Source organism: Anoplopoma fimbria, chromosome 9 (genome assembly GCF_027596085.1).
Source record: "Anoplopoma fimbria isolate UVic2021 breed Golden Eagle Sablefish chromosome 9, Afim_UVic_2022, whole genome shotgun sequence".
Taxonomy (NCBI): Eukaryota; Metazoa; Chordata; class Actinopteri; order Perciformes; family Anoplopomatidae; genus Anoplopoma; species Anoplopoma fimbria.
This window is the reverse complement of record NC_072457.1, coordinates 10,859,185-10,883,546: the sequence shown is the minus strand read 5'-3', so window position 1 is coordinate 10,883,546 and position 24,362 is coordinate 10,859,185. Positions and strand designations below refer to the sequence as shown.

The window sequence follows — 24,362 nt, the reverse complement described above, 5'->3', positions numbered from 1 at the left end:
TGTGTGTGTGTGTGTGTGTGTGTGTGTGTGTGTGTGTGTGTGTGTGTGTGTGTGTGTGTGATTTTCCACCTTGCCCTGCCATGGGCACTGCCCTGAAACGTCAGCTGCATGACACTGTCTCTCTCTCTCTCTTTTTTTTTTTTTAAGCTCAGACTAGCACATGTGCTTTTCACTCATATTGTCAGCCTCTTAAACGTCATTGAAAACAGGCCAACAACCAAATGCACCATAGAAAAGGAGGGAAAACACTTAAATAATCTCCTTCCCCCTGAGTCCTGAGAAGCTCAGTCTCTAAGTCTGCTCAGGGAGACTCAGTGTGCATCCTAGCCTGTTGGATTTGAGGAAAGAGGATTGTCCTAACATTATGACATTAACCAGGAGACTCATGGGATGGAGCATTGTGAGGGAATAAACAGCCAACATGATCTTCTTTTAGGAAGGAACTGAGCTTTTGTTGACGCATAGCCCTGTTGTTCTCTGCTGGTTGATTCTGCTTGTATTATTGCATACATCAGAAAAAAAATCACAAAGCCATATGTGGTACACAGAGTGTGTTTTAAAGAGTAGGGCTGGCCTTATTCTATATTTTGTTTGTTAACAAAAATATACCATAAAAAGAACAAAGCCAGTGATAAATGGAGCTCCATAGTTGATTAATTGTTTTAAACAATTAAAAACACACCAATGAGCCACATGTTCCTTCAATATGATGAGCATGACAATTGGGAAAAATAATCAATTTATTTTTTGGCTCACTTTCAAATTCAACGCCCTGCTGCCTTATACTCACTGGAGCACCAAATGTGTATCAATCCGCAGCAGAAAATATTCCCCACCAAATGCACTGTTTACTCCTGTCTGAGTAACGTTTACTAACCTAAAATGACCAGCTGTTTTAGGAAATTAGGGAGACTAAATGTGTGACTATGATACTATATTTGTCAGCCATATTCAACCATTTATGTCTTCAGTAGGAACCAACAGGCATATTTAGACACACTAACACATAGTTGTTTTGGGTCTTTACATGGGATTCGTTGACAACAAAAATAAATAGAGAACAACATAAGCCTTTGTGAGCAGAAAACAGATATCCAAATTAACAAACAAAAGATTTTGAATAACCATTATAGTGTTCGCTGTCCTTCGTATTCAGAGACAAAATATTGAGATAATAGCAACTTTTATTGTAAAAAAAAGTGATTTTACAAACCTGTGCTGCATCTATGCAAACCTAACTAAACTGAACTAATCTCTGTGTTTACACTAATATCTTTCTAAGTGTGTCTTTTTTTTTACCATCATAACAAAATGACAGGTTTTCTAATTCATAGTTTGAATTAGTTTATAGAAGAATTAAATCCTTACCAGAATTCAGTCAGAATTACACGTCAAAAGCAACCAGTGCTCTAAGCTGGTGAGTTTTGACCCTAATATCTGTGGTTTTAACCCTGTCTGACACTCATAATCTCCATTATCTTTGAGTCTCTACTGGTCTAAGATCTAAGGTCTGAGACGGTAGGGGACCAAAAGAATAAAGAGTTTCTCGTCACAGTTACTTCTTAACAGATGAAATCAGTGACTGTATTGGTGTTGGAGCTACGCGTAACGGCTTTGCTTATGTGCATGTTTATGTGTGTGGCGGGGGGGTCTAACTGTCTGACACCTGCAGCTCTTCATACTCAAAATGCAAATCCAAGCCCACACCCCCTCCATGACCCCTCCTTCAATCTCCAAGATCCAAGGTTACTGAGCAACGACTTTCGCAAATCTAGATCAGATTTAAATAAAATTATAAAAAGAGTTTCACCAGCACTAAAAAAGTTACATTTGTTTCTGTAAATAACACAAGAAGCAAATTTTCTGATGTGCAGGCCAACATACTGTGCCAAGTTTCCTCCGACCATTCAAATGGTTCTAGATATATTTTAGATGATCACATGAGCAGCCGTTGGAAAGTTTTACAAAAAAATAAAATCCTTTTTGGGCAAAATAGAAGAGACAAATTTGCTGATGTAAAACTCCCCTAGTTCATAATCAAGCAAACTGATGAAAATCCAGAGAATTTGAGAAGTAGTTTAATGTCAAGTTACCTAAACAAGATTGACAGAGGTATTAATAATAACCGTAAATTTTAAGCTCAGAATGAAAATGGTTTAGATGAGAAAATTGTGATGGTTGGATTAGTCTTTATGCTGTAAAACTGCAAAAACTATTACTTCTGCTTGCAAAAAGGCAGGTGCAAGCCTCTGTGTCAGCAAGCATCTGCCTAACTGAAGTGTCCACGTGAACAAGACGCTGAATCTCTAACCAGCTCAGAGGTTGTATGCCTTGCAGCTGGGCCTGACCTCTGACCTGGCTGGTGGGGGCTAATTAAAAACATTTCCCTGTGGGGAACAAGTAAAGTGGTGCATTATTTGTATTGTTGTGAGTGGAGTGTGGAGTAAATTAGGGAAAGCACCTGTTTCACTGGGTACCACATTTACACTCTGGGGATGTCAGTGATGCCCTTTAATGTAAACCAGCTCTCTAGTGCCACCCACTGACTAGACAGCACAACACGGCAGCATGGGGATGAGAAAGTAGAACCACTACCAAAGACAACTTCAGATCAGCAATAACAACAGTTTAATCTATAGTGTTTTTGTGCACATAAATATTAACTTACAGAGTAAAGTTCTATCAAGAAAGGTCTCAATGTTTTTTTTTACTCATGCTGTTAACAACAGGGTCTACCACCCAACTTACATCTCCCTCACTTTGAAACAATAATCTATGAAACAAACTAGAAGGATTTAGTAAGATTAGTGATACAATACTATTATCATTATAATTGAGATTTTAATCATCAGTGTTACTAATTTAATATTGTCCTGTTAGGACTTATCTTGAAACGTTTTAAGTTTGCCTATTAATAAACACAGCTAAGCAGCGCCACCAAGTGGTCGTTAGGTGGCAGTTACATTCCTGAAGTGAAGACCGTCCGGGTGAAACCCTTTAAAACGTAACTTAATTTATTGTAATATAATATTATTTCAATTGAAAAGGTATTTAGTTATTGCTATATTTTTCAAATATTTTTCTTAAAAATCTTGCATTTGACAAGGCTTTAATGATTTTAAAGAGGGTGCACTTTAAAATGCTTGTAATTGTAAAATCTATCGCTGCCAGGAAATCTGTTATTGCAATAGAGCATATATTTGATTATTTGATAGTAGTCTTGGACTCAACCACACTGCTGGACTGGAAGCTGTAGAAGATTGTGGCCTACGTCCCTTCAGATGTTGGCTTCGTTCTGGATCATATTGCTTGTTCGTGTCCCATCTGCACGCACGTGGCACTTGTGATGTCCCACTTGTCAAGTCAGCCAGTATTAGATTTCCGGTACGATACTTCACAAGAAAACTGACTAAGACAATGTTGTTGCTTTTTTAGGGGGTACTAGTGGCAACTTATTTTGAAAGAGAAATTATATTTTCCGTTGTTCCTCCTATACCTCCCAATGACTTGACTCGGGTTTTCAACAGGTGGCAAAAAATGTCTGTGCAGCAAAACTGTTGCTGCACCGCTCAGTTTGCTTATTTCCCCTATAGTTCATCATTCATCTGACCTCTGACCCAGAATCCACATTTGATCCTGAAGTTTCATCCCTCTTGGTGTAATGTAAAAAGGCTTTCATTCGCTATGGTCTTTATAGCCTAAAAGGACGTTTATGTAGGAAAATTATTTGGAATAAAGAAAATCATTGTGCCTGATTCTCTTTAATTTCAGGGCCATACCACACCTATGCTGATAAACTATATATAAAACGTTCTCTACAGATGGCACTATTTAATACACACTTCTATCTTTATTTTAAGTCTTCTGGATACCCAATTGACCCCCCATGTGGATATACTGTACATTTTTATTCCTGTTCTATCTTTATGTTGTTGTATAGTATGTGTATTTATTGTCTGTGTAGTTGAGCTGCTGCAACACTCGAATTTCCCCCATGGGGATCAATAAAGGAATATAATAAAGTGTATGTTTGGAATATGGTTGACGAGGGATGGTCAGCAGGAATAAGGCAAAACACTTAACTATGATTATGACCAGGTTGGATTACAAATAAATCTATGTTTCAATAATAAAACAATTACACATATTGTGTCCTTTAAATGTCCCCGGCTTGGTGAAGTCCTGACTTAATGAACATGGCGCACGTCTTGACCTTCAACCTTGGATATTTATTCAGCCTCGTTCATCTGTTTGACCAAACGTCAATCCATCACTGAACTTTCTCGCGATACATGGCGCCCATATATTAGGACAGATGGAGGGGCTCGCCCACTTTGAGAGGCGTTGGGTTTCCTTGAGGACCTCGTGAAGTTTGGAACAGTCAGGGTATTTGAATTTGCACAAGAAAGATCCAACCATGTCGGACGCGGTGGTTAGTTTCATGAAGGACTTTTTGGCCGGTGGCATTGCCGCTGCCATCTCCAAAACAGCTGTTGCTCCCATTGAGAGAGTCAAGTTGTTGCTGCAGGTAAAAATAATGGAACCATCTGATGCCAAAAGCATGGCTGCATGTTCATTCTTCCGTGCGTAAAGTGTGCGTAAATGTTTGGTTACTGATAAACCAAACGCTAAAATGTAAATCTGGGATGGATGTTGATAGAAAACAAAGTCCAACTGTGCACTAAGTAAGTTTCTATAGGTGTGTAATGTCAAGGGGCACGTGAGAGGTCCCGGGTCAATGGGGAGATGGTTTTACGCAGTGGACTTTGCAATGCTGCTGCTATGATGGCGATGGTGACAGGGCCTCCTAATATATGTCAATAAAATGGCCATAATAGTAGTTTGTGAGCTATTCGTGCGTTTATTAAGCTAATGATGACTCCAATACCAAAGATCACCGCAGTTACATTTAGTGAAATTGAATTGCTAAATTTAACTTGAACTATGTAATCTAATACACAGCTGATACTCAAGTGACAGGAGTGTGCACGGAGACTGACTAAGGCTTACAACTACACATAGCCATGCCCCGCCGACAAAGATTGTGTAAATACAATAAGTTATTAAAATTGAAATACAGAACAATATATTATGTTGTTAAAGAGAAAATTGTGCATGACAAAGTCCCTTTGCGCAGCGTTTTACAAGAGAAATGACCACGGTTTGAGGGAGTTATACGTGTCTTTTTTAGTGTGTTTTTTTTTATTGTCTTTACATGTAGGTCCAGCATGCCAGCAAACAGATCACCGCAGAGATGCAGTACAAGGGCATCATGGACTGTGTGGTAAGGATCCCAAAGGAACAGGGCTTTATTTCCTTTTGGAGAGGCAACCTGGCCAACGTGATCCGTTACTTCCCAACCCAAGCCCTCAACTTCGCCTTCAAAGACAAGTACAAGAAGATCTTCCTCGGTGGTGTGGATCAAAAAACACAGTTCTGGCGTTACTTCGCTGGTAATCTCGCATCTGGCGGTGCAGCTGGGGCGACTTCGCTCTGCTTCGTCTACCCTCTCGACTTCGCCAGAACAAGACTCGCTGCCGACATCGGCAAGGGCAATGCTGAGAGAGAGTTCACCGGTCTTGGAAATTGCCTCAGCAGGATCTACAAAACCGATGGCCTTAAGGGTCTTTACCTCGGATTCAACGTGTCAGTGCAGGGTATCATCATCTACAGAGCGGCCTACTTCGGATGCTTCGACACAGCTAAAGGTGCGCACATCTGGTCGATCTTCCCGTTTTTAAAGTAGTATGTTTATTTTTGTATTTCGTGTGAGAAAATTTCGGGTGACTTAACTCCTCCCTCATGTAGGTATGCTGCCTGATCCCAAGAATACGCACATCTTCATCACCTGGATGATCGCCCAGACTGTCACCGCTGCAGCTGGTATCGTGTCATACCCCTTCGACACCGTCAGACGTCGTATGATGATGCAGTCTGGACGCAAAGGAGGTGAGCGTCACTCATGCTTGTGCCAAATAGTGATGCATTTCATTTGATCCTTGCCCAATTACGCATTTTACGCATACACCCGTGGGCGTTATGGTTAACTATCCATGTCTCCGTGTCCACAGCTGACATCATGTACAAGGGCACAATGGACTGCTGGAAGAAGATCCTTAAGGATGAGGGAGGAAAAGCCTTCTTCAAGGGTGCCTGGTCCAACGTGATCAGAGGCATGGGTGGTGCCTTTGTGTTGGTGCTGTACGACGAGATCAAGAAGTACACATAAACTGTCTAATCTCACAGTCCCCAAGGAAACACATCACTTTGTTTAAGTCTTACTTATTGTGATAGAGTGATAACAGCTTGTGGTGAATAACAATGTGGGCATGTACTGTACAAGTAGCTATACTTGACCTGGGTTAACATGCCTCCTCAGAAACCTGTATATATCCTATCTACGACGCACAAACAGCTCTCTCAGTGTGACAAAGTCAAGTCGGTATTTCAGTGGAGATGTTTTAAAGATGCAAGATATGACGCTACTACTTGTCATATGCCAGTAAGCCAGTTGGTAAAGCAGTTGCTGAGGCCCATGTTTCATTATGTTGTGACCACTCTGACCCATGTATCCAACCTCACACATTATTTTAATAAGAATAAAGATTTATTAGTCTAATAGTCCAGTGTTTTTTGATGCATGCTCTGTTGTGTTGTTGTCATCCGCAGTTAAATATGTATTTTTCACAGCAGACCTTCTGACTTATTGTAACAAAAACTATATCTGTCATTAATGACATTAGTGATGGCTCAGTGTTTCAGAGCCAGCATGCACAATACCAGGACCCTGAAACTGAAGCAGCTAAATGGAATACAGCCAACATTGATTTTACTATTTACACCTGTGCTGTGACATGTCAATCATCTTCAGTGAAAAAGCTATATGAAAACGATGCAGTTAAAACACAGTAATTAGGATTCTATGAACTTTTTAATAGACCTATATCTATTATCCACAATCTTAACATCGGAAAGTGACATTAAGTAACTGCACCCTGATTTTCGCTTATGGTAGACTTCTTGGCAAAAAACCTGTTCATACATGTGAATTCATCAATTTTGCACCGACACCTGATCTGCTGACGAACAATATCAACCATAAAGTAGCTGAGAGGTTTGTACAACAGCATTTTTGGTTTTGTACAGAACCTGTTAATGTCACGAGTACCACAGAAATATATTAAGTATGTACAACCAATCCCCTAACCAACGACCTATTGTTATAACCAATATGCGCTCCATTGGTTTAAGGTGAGATGAGACTAGACAAAGATTTTTTATCCACAATGCTGCTATTAAGCTTGTTGTAAAACAGCATACTGCGACCTGCTGGAACAAGCAGCTTTATTGTATAAGGGACAGAATAAACATAACACCAAAATATTATTTGAAATATCTTTTTTATTTAAAAAAAAAAACATAATTCTTTATAAATATGACAAAAGGGGGCAAAGAAATGCACGTGCAATGGAAACATCACTCACTGAAACAGTTAATTGTTATTTCAACACAGCTGTTGAAGTATAGGACATTCCTTACAAATATAAAGCTAGCTTACTGTCTTGAAGAGTTACTGCAGTACTTTGAAGCCACAACTGAACTATTCAAATGCGCTACAATATCTCTGAGCTTAGATTACATTTGCTTTATTTTAGCATCAAAGAATGGGGGGAAAAGTCCATCTTCTTTATGACTGATAAGCATGACAATACAAATCACTGAATAGTTAGTTAAGTCAACTAAAAGTATAATGAACCCATGCATGTAAAAAAAAAGATGCTTTAAGCTAAGTACCTTGGCAACATACCCTTTTGTGATGAATGTATACCAGCGACGTGTTTCTTTGTAGATTAGATTAGTAAATGTCAAAGTTGTCAGCACCAGGTTGGCTGGGCTGCACTCAGTTTTTTTGACCTGGGTAAGGGTGTTTGCCGAAGTTAGGAGTGGAAACTGCTCTGGAGCTGTGGAGGATGGAACTGGCTGGCCTGGGACCTGCTGGTGTGAACGACAGAGGGATATGTTCTGGTTACAGATTAACAGTGTCATCATCAAATCAGAAAACGAATGTACCTTTTGAATTTCTAATCAAAATTTCTATTGAGAAGACAAAATATCACTTACATTTAATATGCTTGACCATTACAACCATAACAGGTCATGATAAACAGGTACAGAACAGGTAAAACACACAAACACTATCAGAGTTGGAGAAAGCAACTGTCTACTGTTGGCAAATTATTTAAAGTTTGACTCTCGAACCCAGCAACAACATAAAGTTCACAGAATTTGACAAAATGCAACTACAAAATATTAAAAACTCTTCAACTATGTTTAATACGAACATCAGTAAATCAGTGATAACTGATGTAAAGGGGCATTCTTACCAGTATCAGTCATCCAAAGCTGCCTTTTAATGTCTGAAATTCTTCCTCTGTTAATTGAATCTCTGCAGCCATCTGAAGGCAGCAGCTCAGACATGTGTGCTAAATTTGCAGCCTTCAATTTGAAAGGAGCAGCACATAAGCACTGCGACGTGCTGATCTTCCTTGTTTACCTTGATTAAGTCATCACATGCAAACAACAGCAGGCTGCTACAAAATAACTACATACAGCTGCCAGCTGCTCTTCTGGGATCTAACCACTCAGGAGCACAGGAGCTTTTATCGTGTGCAGCTACCTCACGGGTGGGTTTGTCTTAAAGTGAGTTTAGTAAAGTGTGGTTTAGTAAAGTAGACCACATAAGTAAGTGGTCGGAGAGATGGTCTTAATATGACCAAGAAGGCACATCCTTGTTATTTAAACAGTCCCCTAATCTGTTTAGCTTGTATGAGCAGGTACTCATTCACCATGTTGTAATACCGGTTGGGTTATCCAAGACATTTTGAACACAGCAAAAGCTGGCAGATCCAGACCCAAGGTACCTTACCTGAGGGCGTCTTGCTGGTCGACCTCTCTGACTTTGTAGTGGACATACAGACCGGGTATGAAGGAGCTCCCACGAATCCGATGTGTCGCTGGTAGTCCTTCATTTGTTCTGAACGCTTTAGGCCAGGTGTTGGCTTGACAGACTCCAGCCTCTTCAAAAAAGCCTGAAAGAAACACAACGACATTTTGACCTAGTAAGTAATGATTAAACAATTCATTGTGTTATTAATATATTGACCCATAAAACCTTAAAATGCAGCAGGAGTTAATGATACAGCCATTTATAGCATTTGATTCATTAAGCCATTTTTTTTCTGGCATTTGACCAACAACATACAAAAACACCATATCACATTTATAAAGAGTGTGTATCTTTCACAATATGAATAGTATTTGATTCAGAAATGCTGAACAAATAGTCCCCATTCTACATATCCCAATAAAATTACGTAAATAGAAAAATATTTGGTACTTCACAGCAAACACAACCAAACAGCATGAGGCAAAACAGTGTAGGCAAGTGGCTGAATGTCATACATGCAGTCGCACTCCCACATGCATGCTGTGCAGAAATCCCTCAGTGAGCAAAAACTCCACATGAAGCTATGCAGCTAACAAAAAGCTCAACAGTCAAAATACTTTTTCTATGCCCAGCAGAAGTCATAAAAAGGCACTGAGGGTTTCTAAATGCAGGCAGACCAGTCACCTACTGCACTTCCGATGTATGGATAATTTAGGAATTTATCATTTTAGAGATAATTTAAAGATATAATGTGTAATCGACCAATCTTCAAATACATAGAACTAGTTCTACTTGTGCAGGACTATGTGTGGGGTGGAAACACTGATCACACGGCAGATTCAGTTTCTTCATTCTAAGAATAGAGAATGTGAAAAGCTAACCCCGACAACGTGGAGAGATGGAGTCAGGAGAGAGAACAGTCTGTCCTGAAAATGAGTGGAACACATTCCCTGATAAAAACATCAATCAGCATTAATGATCTCTAATCAGCAATAGTGACGCGTGAAAATACCAGTGAAGAATATAATACAAGTTCTCTCTTTTTACTTTTCAGAGGATACAATAACGCTCTGCTGGCTGCAAATGGCTATTAGATTTAATTTCTTAAAACATTTTTAAACACTGCTTTTTGTTTACTTTTATCATAAAGTGGTCAAGCAGAGTTAATATATGGGGTGGGAGGCAAAAGCTGCTGAAGCTAAACTCTCTCGTAATGTCACTCTGTGGAGTTGCTAGCCTGCCACCTGCTGCCATCTGTCAAAGTTAATCCGTGTCTGCTTTCAGGCGTGGCACTCTTAACTCGACCCAACTTACTAGTATCCTTAAATAAATGTAAACTAAAGCATAGTAAAGTATAAAAGGGATATAACTGCAGACAACCACACAGGCTAAAGTTACAAAAACGTGTTTATTAATTGTATCACTAATAACTTTTTTTTTTGGTCTGCTTCTACATTTGCTGATTAAAACAAATTACAAGGACACATAATGAAAAATAAATCTGCATGGGACACACTGAAATGTTTGGGAGAAAACCCCATGATGCAGTTTTAAATAAAAAGTACAGGAAAAGTTGATAAATATATATTGTTATAGCAATTCTTGAGAATGAGTGCAACGAATGAATATATATTTTATAAAAATATACAACGATGCTTTAATTAAGAAGATAGTGTGGTGTTATGTAAATTATGATCCTCAATGGCTCACAGTATATTCTCAGTGGCAAAAAATAACCAAGAGATGAGCAAATATCAGCTTCACTTTTCAGAAGCAGTATTGATTGAGCTAATAACACATGAATTAGAAATCAGAAATGTCTTTCTATTGACACAGCAGCACCATTATCACCTACTACCTGAGGCTTAATTAATTACTTTAGCTGGGTTTTTTTATGTTTGCGTTAGGGTTACGATAGAATTAAAAAATTACCAACACAGATGTGTTTAAATGTTAATTGGCCATTTGCCTTTGCTAATAGGTCAATGTAGAGACAGACACAGGAATAAATGCTATGTGACAAAGGTCTCAGCTGAAGGTTTGACTCGGACTGCATGGAGATGGTACACAGATGGAGATACACTGTTTGTGAATAGCAGTCACTTAGACACTCCGGACACACTGTGCTCCGAAGCACACCAGAATTGACACCAGTACTACAGTGTTTACAGCAAATAAGAATCAACTTCCCAAGAATCTTATGCAACTTAAGTTCAAAGCCAATTTTGATGTAGATTTGAAGAGGCGCAGCTTGACACATTGTGTGCATGAGCTAAATATCAAACATAAACTTCCTGTAATATCCAACTTTATTTTGAAGAGCACTGAACAATGTGTCTTGAAAAGCCAAAATAAAGGAAAAACTGAAGAATTAGAGTGACAGGAATACCTATATCTATACTAAGGTTTAGAGTTTAGTTCTTATTTTAAATTGAATATCAATCCACACAGGAGGCAAAACTCACCAAGTTTTCCCTCTCGATGCGTTGCTGTTCCCGCTGCCTGTTGAGTGCGCTGTGAGAGAGGCGGATATGAGGCAGCTTGCTGGCCATATGGGTTTTCTTCCTCGCTGTACTTCCTGGTCTGGGCCCTGGAGACTGGCGGGAAAGCTCACGAAGAAGACGCTGGTTCTCGCAATCTATGCGTTGGACCTCATCATTGGTGAACGAGTAGTTCTTCCTGTTTCCTCCTCCAGGACAGCAGAAAACCAGTTTACCTCCAAGCTGACTCTCTGAACGGAGGGAGCCTGATTGGTGAAAAAGACATTTATTACAATCTCTTAATCTGCCTTTTAAAAAACAAGTTATTGTGTTTTATGCAGTGCTTGAATGTATTTGTTTGTTTTGAAAGTATTTGTTTATGGTGTACTAGTAAAACGTGAAAAACTAGATGAACATACATTAAAAAAGAAGTCACATTTCTATACCTTGTAATGCCATCATTTGCATTATGAAATGACATTCTGGTATAAGTGAGGTTAAATCTTAATTTAATGTTATTCATTTTAGTTTAATATTTAACATGATCAGCAGGAATTGTTCCTGATGTGCGCTATAGGGAAAGATGGTCCGTTGATGTTTATTAAAATCTAAATTACAAATATATTCATTTAATACAGTATACAGCCTTTAATGAATTCAACTAAAAGTTCAAAATCTGTGTTTGCACTGTAGTGTCCAGGTTAATTATGATTTGCTTAGACACAGGCAGTTTTAATGGTCTCCTGAAGAGAGAAGGCTTTGTTGTGCCATTTCGGTGAGATTGAAGATAAAGTCCATTTCATGTTTTTTTGCTCATTATATAATGATTTTCTAGGAGATGTTCTGGATGGATGATTTAAAAAACAGCTTGAGCTGATTTAGCAAGAGAACCTTTTTGTGTTGCAGTTTATATTTGTGAAGTTTGGGACAAAGAACAAGCTCTTTGTTTGCAATGTGTTGCTATATGGAAGAATATATGTTCTTGTCTGAGAGCTGAGTTGTCACAAGTAAACATTGCTTAATTTTGAGGAGACGGAAACCATAAAGTTTGGGAATCAGTGGTATAAAACAAAGGGCAAAGATAACATAACTGACAGACAAGAAAGGCTGTTTTACTTACACTCATCTACATCCTGATCTGAGTCCTCATCCTGATGCATGTCACTAAGGCCACTGGAGGGCACACTCTCCTGATGCTGCTGCTGCTGCTCCTTCAGGCTTCCCTCTTCAGCCTCTGTGTGGTTCAGGTCCAGTGACTGGAAAGGGCTGATGTCAGAAGAGGAGAGGGGGCTCACATCTGTCACTGTATCCTCTGACTCCTCTGCTACGCCGATAGGCACATCCAGAGATCCTGCTGAGCCTGCGCGGGTCCTTCTGACTCCAGGGGGTAAAGAAGGCTTGTTGGGCCTGGGAAGGGTGGGGGAATCTACACTGCTTCTCCCATTTCTGCTGCTAGTGGAGCTCTCCGAGTCTGCATCTACACTGCTCTCAGTTGATGATGGGGATGGACTGCGGGTGGGCCAATTTCTTATCTGTTTTTTAGGAGATTGTTTAGTTCTCTTTGAGCCTGAGTGTTTGGATGGCAATGCATCTTCTTTATACTCATTTGGTCTCTGGCTGTACACATCCTTATTATCTACCTCACTGGCCTCATCCAATAACACCATAAATGTTCCATTGTGCCTTTTAGACTGCAAATTTGAGTCGTCCTCACTATCACTGCTACTATGGATGGCTTTATTTGATGTACAGGCAACAGATGATACGCTGGAGGCCCTGCTGCTCTCTTCTTCCTCTGATTGACAGCTGTTCCCTTTCCTTTCTGCTCTGCTGCTACTGTTTTTGTCGACCAGCTTCTGGTGTTTTTTTGTCCCATCAGTCCTTGGAGACCAACCTTCCGTCTGGTTTGAATGTAGCCTCTCAGGTGCTGGTGGGGTCTCCTTTTCAGCCTTCAAGCCTTTCTGCATCTTCTCCCCTCCACCTCTGCTGCCATCATCACAGTCACTGTCGAAAAACGAATGATCCACTTCACCTTCTAGTTCACTGGGGTTGAACATGGCAGACTTCCCACGACACACTGAACCTATTTAGCAGTGTGAGAGATAAAGGCAAGTTAAAGTCAAAGAAATGTGATTTCATCCAATTAACTACAAATTACGATGTTTCACAGCAAGCTGCGGTGCTTTGGAGACATGTAGACTTTTCAGGCTGCACTCACTGTATGTATAACCTGCATCACCACCCAACAATAAGAAGTACTACCCTGAGCCTTCCTCGTAGCACTTATTGCATTCGTATTAGTTGTTGCACTTACTGTATTCGTATCAGTTCGCTGCACTGATTGAATTCGTATTCGTTTACTGCACTTATCCTATTCGTAGTAGTTTGTAGCACTTATTATATTCGTATTAGTCTGTTGCAATTATTGTTTTCGTAGTAATTTGCCTCTGCACTATACTTTTGCTCTGGTTTATGCTTTAAGATGCTTGTTTAAGAAAGGAGATGCACTTATCACTTCTGGTGACTAGTAGTTCTCTTGAATACCTATGTTGAATACACTTCCTGTAAGTCGCTTTGGATAAAAGCGTCTGCTAAATGACTGTAATGTAAATGTAACAATAAGGTCAGATTGGCAGAAAGGTCCTTCCTTCCTGCTGCTGTCAGGTTGCACAACCAGCTCTGCTCCCAGTAGACCACATGACACTAATACACTGTGCAATGATAGTTATAATAGTTTCTGTCTGTTTATATAATATTTCAGTTACTGTGGATTCTTTTACTGGGTTTTTTTATTGCTCATTTATAATACTTTTTTTGATCTTGTTTTTTTTTTTTTTTTTAAACTATGTCTCTTGTTTGCACTATCCTCTATACTGCTGTAATCCTGTAAATGTCCCCGCTGCGGGACTAATAAAGGATAATTTTATCTTAAATTGACCCAGCTTTGATGCAGACGTTCTCAAGAAGGCATTAAATACAAACCAAATGTACATATATCTAAAATGTAACGTCTGTAGATGATTAGCGTTACAATCACATTTATTTATTGACTCTATGGTGAAGATACTGTCACTACAGACACTTTTCACCCGTGTAAAATGGTAAGCTAACTCAGGCCAACTGTGTTATATCTGCTTAGGTTAGCTAACTGTAGCTGTAGCAAAACGACATCTTACCTGTCGAAGGGTAGCCCGTTTAATAGTGTTTCATGTTAATGCTGAATTTACTTCGAGAAGACGGGTAATTGGAGCACAAAGCTGCAATAACAAACAATATTTCCCAGCGAGCTGCAGCTAGCTAGCTTCCGTCAACGTGATGGCGCCTGGTAACTAGGCAACGTCACATCCTGGCAACGGTTGCGCTGGTGCAGAGCGCTCTGGCTGAGCCGTATAAAGAGAGAGTCGCGTTAACGGTCGGTCATCACGTGATTCCCATAGACTTCGTGTGGTTCCTTATTTGGTGGGGAATTTGAATGCGTAGATATTGGTAGAAATTGGAACAAACAGAGAGACAGATCTGCAATTTTTTTTTGCTAATTAGTAGACAATAAATTAATTCCCTTACCTAGTTAAGCAGCAACATAACCCTCCGTTCAATCCCCCAGAGAACTAATATCTCTTATTATTGTGTACCCTAAACTTTATTATAATAGACCATACTCAAAAATGTATATCCTCATTCATCACCTACACCCACAACTCTACAATCACACACACCTAAATCTTGTATTTAGCCAATAATATAGATAGATATTTAACATTAAAATTGAATTCCCCCCATCCTGCAAAAAATCCTGTTAAGTCGCTGCTATCCCTCTAATCACACAACTTTTGATAAAATAAGAATGCATCAACTGTTACATTATAATGAGCTCTTTCATTTTTAAACCGATATATCTTCTATATAGTGTATTGGATTATTTTCATATTTTATTGTAAATTTCTGTATTTTATATATTATGTTTCTTTACTTTTGCAGTACATGCTTTTTCATTTTTATTTTCTCTTGCTAAGTGTTTTTGTTATGCACCCAAAAACCCAGACAAATTCATTGTATGTTAAAGGGCAACTTTGCAATAAAACTTATTCTGATTCCAATTTATAAAAATTGGTGAGTTTGTTGAACTATTTAGGCTAATTGTATTAATATTTTTCTTTCTACTTGGTGAATTTGAATTATAATTTTTTTTATATTTCGAAAAAAAATTTTTTGGGGGACAGGCATCAATATATTGATAAAATCAGGTTAATGGGCAGCTTGCCAGCAGCACCATATGCACAGTACATGATCTTACAGAGAAACCAAATGAAAAGAATTTACACTGCCGTAATTTGTCTTTTATAGCTAAAGTTTTAAACCACTTAAACACATCAAAAATCAGAACTGGTAGAAGAATAGACAAGAGGCCATTTAGTTTTTCGTTTGGGATCTATTATGCCAAAGTAACTGCTCCCCCTAGTGCATACCCATTAACAAGAAAGGGGATTATCTGAAGGCGCGTCCCCTGACATTATAATTTGTCACGGGTTTTCTCTTAATAACATTGTTAGACCTAGAAGTGACACACACTAATGAAATGCCAATGGCCTAGGACAATAGGTCTTGGGTGAATCCATCGCATAAACCTGTGTCTGGACACTGTCATAGAATTTGCATGCCTATGCACGATGGGTAGAGATGGGGATTGAGTGGGGGTTATTTCTGTGGCAGTCCCATAGCTACACAATCAGCCCATGGAGATGAAATCACAAAGAGTGACAATAAGTTTCTGGAAAATGAACTGTCCTGTCTAAGTTCTACATACTTTTAAGAAAATTCTACATTTTATTATGCCTAGTGAGTATTGAAAAATATCCACTTGACTCTGACAACTGACTGGTTGTCAAAACTCAATTACAGGGAGTGATTGTTTGCCATTAAGCTGCTGTGTCAGACAGGCTGCATTCAAGCACAAACCCAAATAGTTCTCAGAGTAGGACCAAGGCACCTGGCGATCCTTTAAATGTTTCCAGGGGTTCCACCGCTAAATGAGGATTTCATTATAATTTAGTCACCACCAAATCTATATCTATCTGTATATATTGCCAATGAAATGTCAGAAAATAGTGAATAAGCCCATTATAATTTCCCAAATTGCTTGTTTCATTCAACAAACAGTCTAAAACCCAAAGACATTCCATTTACTACCTCATACATGAAGAAGCTAGAATCAGGGAATATTTGTCAGTTCCGATTGAAAATGGGCCCAAACTATTCCTTTTCATTTCATCGGCTAATCATTTTTGTTCTAGTCTGTAATTTAAGAGGAAAATTTAATAAGAAACGAAAAAAAATGGAGAAATTGAGGACAGAATATACCGTACAGTTTAATTATTTGTAAAATCAGCCATTTGTCTACTGGTAACAAAGCAATAACAAAACTCTGTTGACCTGGATGCATTATATTTCTGAATGAAATGAGCCTATTTAGTATAAATATTTCACCAGCCTTTGTTTTATTTAATAATTACATGATATGATTAATTTCTCTTTTCAAATCCAAATTACATCCATCTCTTGTTGTGACTTTATTGTAAAACAATGGTTTATGTAGCACTTGACAAAAACTGAAAAAAATGAACTACAAGAAATTTAACATCATTACAGAAATACCTCAAATTTGCAATAACACTCCAAAGTTTTGCGAATGCTTTACCAATTTCAGATCATTTCTGTGTGAAATGTTGTGAGAGCCTCAGATTACCTTTGGCCTTTGAGGCAGACACAGATTATAATACGCAGTTTGATCCCAAAAATCTGGTCCTTTCCAGCCACACCAGCCCTGGTAAAGATAACATACATACCATATTCAACATAGCACAATACATGAAAATGTGTATTTTACAGAGATAAATGCAGCCAGTGTAGATGCCTGTAACAGTTACCTTGTCTGTGATAACCTGGGAATCCTCTGCTCCTGTGTAATGTGGATCTAGGATCAGATAGCGGATCTGCCCGCTGGTCTCACTCCACGCCACACCTAGAATAGTGTGAGCTAAAACTCCCCCTCCTGCAACACAGAAATAAGTAACATGAAAACATAGCTTGCATTTATCTTAGGAAAAACCTTTACCAAGGTTCTGTTAGTTCTAAGGAATTAAGATTTGTATGTCTTTGTATGATTTGGATACAATTACTACTTTTTTTGTAACCAGATGTCAATTACATGTTTCTATAGTTTATGTAATATTATTGTTTTTCTGAAGATTATGTACTATATTTAAATATGTACACACAATTTTAGGTTTGTAAAGCTGTAAAAGTTGAATTAAATGCTAAATGCTTGTAGGATAGTTGAGGAACCGTTCCGAAACACTTCAGAAATCCAGCTTACCAATCATGATGGGAGTCCCTTCAGTGAGAAAGTGGTTGGCCAGTTCTCTGCCTTTGGATGCCAACTCAGAACCTTGACTAAAGAGAACGAACATTTATCATCGGATGAATCCAAATAATATGTAACTGCAGTACATCATCACACAAGTCGTTCTCAATAGGCCTCTTACAACACACCTCACAAACATGATCTTGGAAGTGACCCCAAGCAGCTGGTTCAGAACAGCCTGAACCTCAATGGATCCGATCCACTGGCGTGATCCAACAAAGGATGCCTTTTTGTCTCCGACATCCACTAAAGCCTGGAAAGGTGAGAGCTCATTGAAAGGGGCCATGTGGACATTTCCATGGTATTGTGATAGTCATGTTTACAGGACCAATACTGTACCTGTTGGATCTCTTTGTGAGTTGGCACGGCCCGCTCCACGTAGCCTTGCTGCTGGAACCAGGAGCAGATGGTCTGGAGGGAGCGATAAGCACAGCCCCAGCCATTGTCATCCATATGGTCCTGCATGTAGTGGTGATAGCTGTAGATCCCCTGGACCAAGTACACCTTGAAAAAAGACACACATCAGGGAAGACAGGATTACGGTTCCATGCAGAGGATGTCTCAATATCCATCTTCAAAAGAGGAGAGTGTGACAGACTTTAATCTGGTGATAAGATGCACCTTTCCATTGTCCAGCGTGGGATGTGTGAGGACCTGATGAGGGTTTCGGAGGTAACCATCTTTGTACGGGTCATTGGGAAAGTGGTAAGCATTGGCTCTTCTCAAATAGGGCCAGTCATCTGGTAGCTCAAACTGTTGATGCAGTTCCTACTTAGACAGATTTTGTGTACAGTAAAAAAAAATATATATATGTTAAAAAAGAACATAAATCAGGAGTAAAACAAAGACAATTCCATGCTTTAACTACGGCAGTGTTTCATGCAAGTACTATGAGTTGGATCCACTGTGTGTTGGATAAACAGTTGGATTTCATGAAACCTGAGGATTCATCTCTATTCAACAAGTTGCCTTTTTGTTTGGGAATTTAAAGACTCTCAGTCAGTGAGTCTTACCTTACGTTGGGTCTCCAGTTGGCTGTCAGGCACTCCTGCAGGGTAAACCACGGTCACTAGCCCTTTTCGTTCTGGAAGGAGGAAGTGGAGCGATTCAGGTACCAGCAGTGTGGTCCCCTTCATGTGTTGCAAGGTCACTTTCTCCATCTCACACAGCTGATGAGTCAGCGCCTCCAACAGTCGCCCAAAGGCACTGCAAGACCAGAAGAAAAACCTTTGACAGTGAGCAAAACTATTCATGGCAGCAGCTGGTGATGGTGAGTTCAAGTTTACTCACACTGATGCAGTGCAATTTCAGAGCTTGGTTAGTGATATGAAATGTTTTTTAAGGTAAGACATACTCTTTGATTGTTTCATTGAAGGTGGTAAGGACGACGCAGTCCACAGGAAGAGTTGTAGACAGGAAGTGGGATTTTGTAACTGTTTTGCTGAGGATCGGGGCCGAGAGGGGACCTTTCTTTGTCGCCTCCATCATCAGACGAAGGTTAATGACACTCTGAAAGACAAGGGTGAATTTACATTCAACCACAAGCAAACAGACACCATCAAGTCAGTAAGGCATAGGTGAAAATTCTTAGGCTTAGAGCTAAATTCATTAATCAATCGACAGATAATTAATCTGCAACTTTTTTTGTAATCAATTACTTGTTTATTCAATTGAATTATCAAAAAAGCTAAAATAATAACTGGTTCTAGCTTTTCATATATGAGTATTTGCTGTTTTTCCTTTGGCTTCTGTGATAGTTAGCTGAATATATTGGGGTTTGGGACTGTTTGTCAGACAAAACAAGACATCTAGACTATACTAAACTACACAATGCATGTGCAGTGTTGGCTAACAACATAAGGCAGGCGCTGAACATGATTCCTTGATTGTACTTCACACAAAGACTGCTATCCCTTTGCATAGAAGACCAACCTAAAAAGTATATTAGTGTCAGTGTTAATACCACTGAAGAGCAGTGGCTACCTGCCAGTGGTACCAGCCCCAGTGGCCTAATGGATGAGACGCTGGCCTCCTGAGACAGGGATTCTGTGTTTGTGTCCCATCTGGTGGGAAACAGCAGAGAGGTGTAGCAAAACCATGCTGGGCTCATAACCCAGAGTTTGATGCACACAAACCGTCCTCTGCTATGTTATATTATCACAAACAAAACTGAATATCTTTGGGTGATCTGTGGGCTATTGGTCAAATAAAAGAAGACGGCCTCAACTTTGGCTCTGGGGAAATTAATAAGGGTGTTTTTCACTTTCTCAGACACTTTGCTAACCAAGCTTTTAGTCAATTAACTGAGAAAAAAATCAGAAGATTGATTAATTAATTATGAAAAGAATTACTACAGTCATTCTTTGGTTACATCTACAATACAAAACACTGCTAAGCTGCTGTGGAAGATACCTAGTGGTTCATATGTGTTCTACTATTGGTACAGTAGAGGATAAAAACAAACATCTCAATAAACATAACATGTACATACCACTGCTGAACTTTTTTTGCTTTTCTTTTTTGAAGACCTCTTGCCAGCAGCCTCTTGTTCATCTGACCTGAAATAAATAAAAACTGAATTAGATTTCAGAGAAAATAACAAAAAGTGGAGGATTTTAAAGATTTTAAAAAGTGAACTTACTGAATCCATTGATGTAGGTCTTCACATAGTGTGTTTGGAGTTAATTCCTCAGGTGTTGCGTAAACACCTCTGTTTGGCCAAATAATAACAGGACTGTCACAGACTGTCAGAACACATGATTCAGATTTCACCTGAGATTGAAGCCTCTCGAATGTTCCTGAGATGACTTTGTGCATGAGCCGCGCTGAAAGAAGACAGACAATATTAGTCCATTAGCAATTACTACACTGTTTTAAAATTATATTTGATTCCCTACTGGTATTGTATCATTCTTTCTACCATAGGTGTTGCCATGTATTTATCTTTTAGTCAAATTTAAAACATGTTATGCAACCCCTGCACATCCTTAAATGTGTCACTTTATGAACTTATCTTTAGCTTTTATTTGGTTTACTGTTTTTTCTACCTGTTTCTTCCATACCTGCTTGTTTCTTTATCGTGGATATCAGTTTGCATAAAATTACCTCCTTTAAGCAAACACTGAGGACACCAATATTCTTGTTTCAGGGAAATTTAAGTTTCCATTCTACTATTACAGATACAATTCACATAGTAGGTTAGCGAAAATTATCAAAGTTTACTGTTGAAGACAAATATGTAAATCAAACTAATGGTATTTCCTAATTCTTCAGAAACATTGTATTCCTGGCATTATGGGGAAGGCTTTGAAACAGCATTAAAGCAATCGTGTAGGGAAATATCATTTGCAGCATTTTTTGGTATCAAGTCAAATGTATTTTTAGGAAGGCTATGATTCCACTAGGGGATATTGATGTGTTGACCTCAATATTACTAAAATACTGGCCTGCAGGTAGTGTTAGGAAAGTTACATTTTGGGGCTTTTCTCGGATGTATCTAATTTTGGCAATACATATATGATACAGCAAGCGAGGAGCACACAACAGCAAGGCACTAAAGACACTGAAATCATGATAGTACGACTTTAATTGCTTCATAATAAACCGTATGCTATCCAACTTAAATATTAAAATGTATAGTAGCATAAAAACATGTCTATGAACATACCATCTGTGCTGTCCAGCTGACATTTGAACTCCAGCGGCCCTCTGACACGAAGGATCGTCCCTGTGTCGGAGGACTGAGAGTCCACAACAACCTGAGATAAGAACAGTAAATAAGAAGAACAGCAAATAACAGAGACAGAACAGCAGTGTTTATAAAGTTAATGTAGACTGCCAACAAGGAAGCGAGAAGCCGCTGTCAGCTGTAAGTAGTCTGGTAAAAACATAACGCTGGACAGAAAGGGAAAATAATGTCTCGTTATGCTGAATTATAAGTAAACTCACCATAGTGGAGTCCAGTAAAGTAGAATCACTAAACTAGCTGCTGTTCTCTACGCGGTGGAGGCTGACATGTCCGGGCTGTTCAACGTGTCTCTGGCTGCTGCATCCTATTGGACCATACTGGCCCCGCCCACTTATGGTGCATTCATGTTAACTCGTAATTAGTACCTTTGCTGGATTGCGTTGCGGTGCCTTCCTTTCCCAGTAAAGATGCATTAGTTTTTTTTCCCACTCTGTATGTCATGGATGTTTTCAGTTTAATTCAACTAAGATTTTTTTTTTAACATTCAATTGTCTGTTGAGAAAGATCTACATTTGCGTAAACAGATAATTATAAAAAAACTTGTTGTGATAACAGAATCTACAGATTTAATGGCTTTTAACTTAAGGCCTGAGGAGCATCACAAATTATATGAGCAAACAACAGAGAGCCAATTCTTTATTGGTATGGCATAATGTTGAGCACTTGAAAGTGGGAATAGGTCAAGCCTACATTTGGGGTACATATATAATAACACCTGTTGTTAATAATAATAATAATAATAATAATAATAATAATAATAATAATAATAATAATAATAATAATAATAATAACAAACACATTCTATTGGCGTCGTAGCTTCAAACACAATCATACTGCTCACTGCGGATGCACTATAACATTTCCTGTAGTGATGCTGTATGTGCATGTGAATCTCCATGCTGGTTCTGCTCTAGGATTGAGTGAGGCATACTATATCTGATTATTCCAGCATCAATGCTTGTGTCACCCGACTTGAAAACATGCGTCGACATTCTTATATTTTTATCTTATTGTTAAGCTATTTATATGGATTTTAAATTTACTTTGTTTAATACAAGGATAAATAATGCAAGGAGAGTGCAAAGAGTAACAAGTAACATACCATACATAAAACCCTGTCTCTTAGTGCATTGCCTGTTTGCCTCAGGCTACTACATGGCAGCCATGCGTGCCAGGCCAGGCAGTGTGAGCAGACACTGGGTTAGAGATGCTGTAGCTCTTACGCATGTCGAAGTGGGAGCTTTCCAACTATTATGCTTGCAGCACACCATCAAAAACCATAAATAAAATCATCATCAAACGCTGCACTTGTAGACAAATCAGATACCAGTACATATTGAACTGCTTTTCCCCAAACAGAGGACAACGTTGGGCATATGAATTATGCTTCAACTTCATGGGTATCTGTAGATGAAAGGACCTGCTGAAACACATTCACAGTACAGCCCTGTTACACTTATTCAGATGTTCAAATATACTAACTACTCTTTTTCTTCATTACAAAGCCAAATAAAGCACATGCCCGGAAGCAGAGTTGGAAATGAGGTCAGTTTTAGGTCAATCATGTTTTGTTCCAATATTGCTTCTGTAGCTTCTGTTTAAATTCATCAGGGGTTTGTTAGGAGAACTGGGAGCTCAAATGGCCCATCTCACACAAGCATTTAAAAATAAATCGTCTAAATGTAGCAGATTGTCAGTTAAATTTGAATAAACACACTTAACAGGTTCAGTGCATAAGGCTGGTTTGTAGTAACAGGACTTATGAGCTTACAGACACATTTGCTGCATTGTTTAGTATGTTCATTTAATTAAAAAAAAAATGGAAAAAAATTGTCTTAAATGCTCATTAGTTTGGTGGACATGTTTTGACCCATAGAGCTAAAAAGGATCAACTTGTAAATCTGCCGGAGTGCACAAATGCAACATTATCAAAGGTTTACTGTAAGTATCTTTTAAAGTGCTTTATGTGCCTGAATGTTGCAATCTGCCTGAATAAAAGGTTTTCTTCTTGTTAAACTAAGTGCAGCTCGAGTATATACATTGTAACCGTCTGAAGTCATGGCTGTGAAGTTCCTGTGGAAAAAAAATAAAAGTCAGCATTTAGGGGAAGTGAGAAAAAAAAGGAATAAAAAAAGTGTTCATAAACAATCATCACAATGTTGCTTGTACTTCATACATCATGACTACTGTTGGTGTTTGATCACTTAAAAAAAATAAAAACCCAGCTGGATATTGATTCTGGATAATGAATCGTAAAAGTGGAGCAGTGCGTCCGATGGAAATATCTTGATGTAAAGTACACATCGTTTGCTCTTTAGAAAGTGCTTTAGGCTCTCATCATTGATTATCATGAACAGGTTCAACCTATGAAAACCTCAGAGAGACAAAAGAGGTGTGAAAAAAACTATTCAACGCTATACCAGATTCCACTCACAGAATGAAGCTAAGTCTTATTTACTCAAGTACTGTGCTACAGATTTGAGGTTGAGTATTTCCACTTAATGCTACTTTATGCTTGCTCCCCATTACATTTAAAATTGAAATATAGTTATTCTACAACGTTAGTAGTTACATTAAAGATTAAAAGTTTACTTACAATTGAATCACTTTATAAAATATTCATACAGAATGAACTTCCAAATTGTAGCCTACATAAAGTAGCAAATAGCTTCAGTAATGCATCGGTAATAATAATAGACAAACTGAGGTCAAATTATGTTGAATGATGAATGTTTTTACTTTTGATACTTTAACATTTTTGCTGAT

At 38.7% G+C, this 24,362-nt stretch overlaps 3 protein-coding genes across 4 annotated transcripts; 1 reads left to right on the top strand and 2 right to left on the bottom strand.

Moving 5' to 3' along the window:
• Positions 1-4,380: 4,380 nt before the first annotated feature.
• Positions 4,381-6,571, top strand: slc25a4 (solute carrier family 25 member 4). Its single transcript, XM_054604392.1, has 4 exons — positions 4,381-4,528; positions 5,222-5,708; positions 5,809-5,949; positions 6,072-6,571. Exons 1-4 carry the CDS (start codon positions 4,418-4,420, stop codon positions 6,227-6,229), a joined length of 897 nt encoding a protein of 298 aa, XP_054460367.1. The 5' UTR covers positions 4,381-4,417; the 3' UTR covers positions 6,230-6,571.
• An 879-nt stretch (positions 6,572-7,450) lies between these two features.
• Positions 7,451-14,775, bottom strand: cfap97 (cilia and flagella associated protein 97). Of its 2 annotated transcripts, none has more exons than XM_054604811.1 (5): positions 14,604-14,775; positions 12,548-13,510; positions 11,413-11,693; positions 8,927-9,089; positions 7,451-7,995 (listed from the first exon to the last, which is right to left on the bottom strand). In XM_054604811.1, exons 2-5 carry the CDS (start codon positions 13,482-13,484, stop codon positions 7,901-7,903), a joined length of 1,476 nt encoding a protein of 491 aa, XP_054460786.1. In that variant the 5' UTR covers positions 13,485-13,510; positions 14,604-14,775; the 3' UTR covers positions 7,451-7,900. The 2 variants fall into 2 exon arrangements, with proteins under 2 accessions (XP_054460786.1, XP_054460787.1); XM_054604812.1 differs by having other exon boundaries at positions 7,451-7,992.
• Positions 14,776-16,790: 2,015 nt separating this feature from the next.
• ufsp2 (ufm1-specific peptidase 2) lies at positions 16,791-21,881 on the bottom strand. Its single transcript, XM_054604803.1, has 12 exons — positions 21,797-21,881; positions 21,516-21,606; positions 20,490-20,673; positions 20,340-20,406; positions 19,203-19,357; positions 18,862-19,054; positions 18,470-18,616; positions 18,188-18,352; positions 17,977-18,101; positions 17,801-17,877; positions 17,352-17,476; positions 16,791-17,248 (listed from the first exon to the last, which is right to left on the bottom strand). The coding sequence occupies exons 1-12, from the start codon at positions 21,797-21,799 to the stop codon at positions 17,162-17,164; spliced, it is 1,419 nt and encodes a 472-aa protein (XP_054460778.1). The 5' UTR covers positions 21,800-21,881; the 3' UTR covers positions 16,791-17,161.
• Between the last annotated feature and the right edge of the window lie 2,481 nt (positions 21,882-24,362).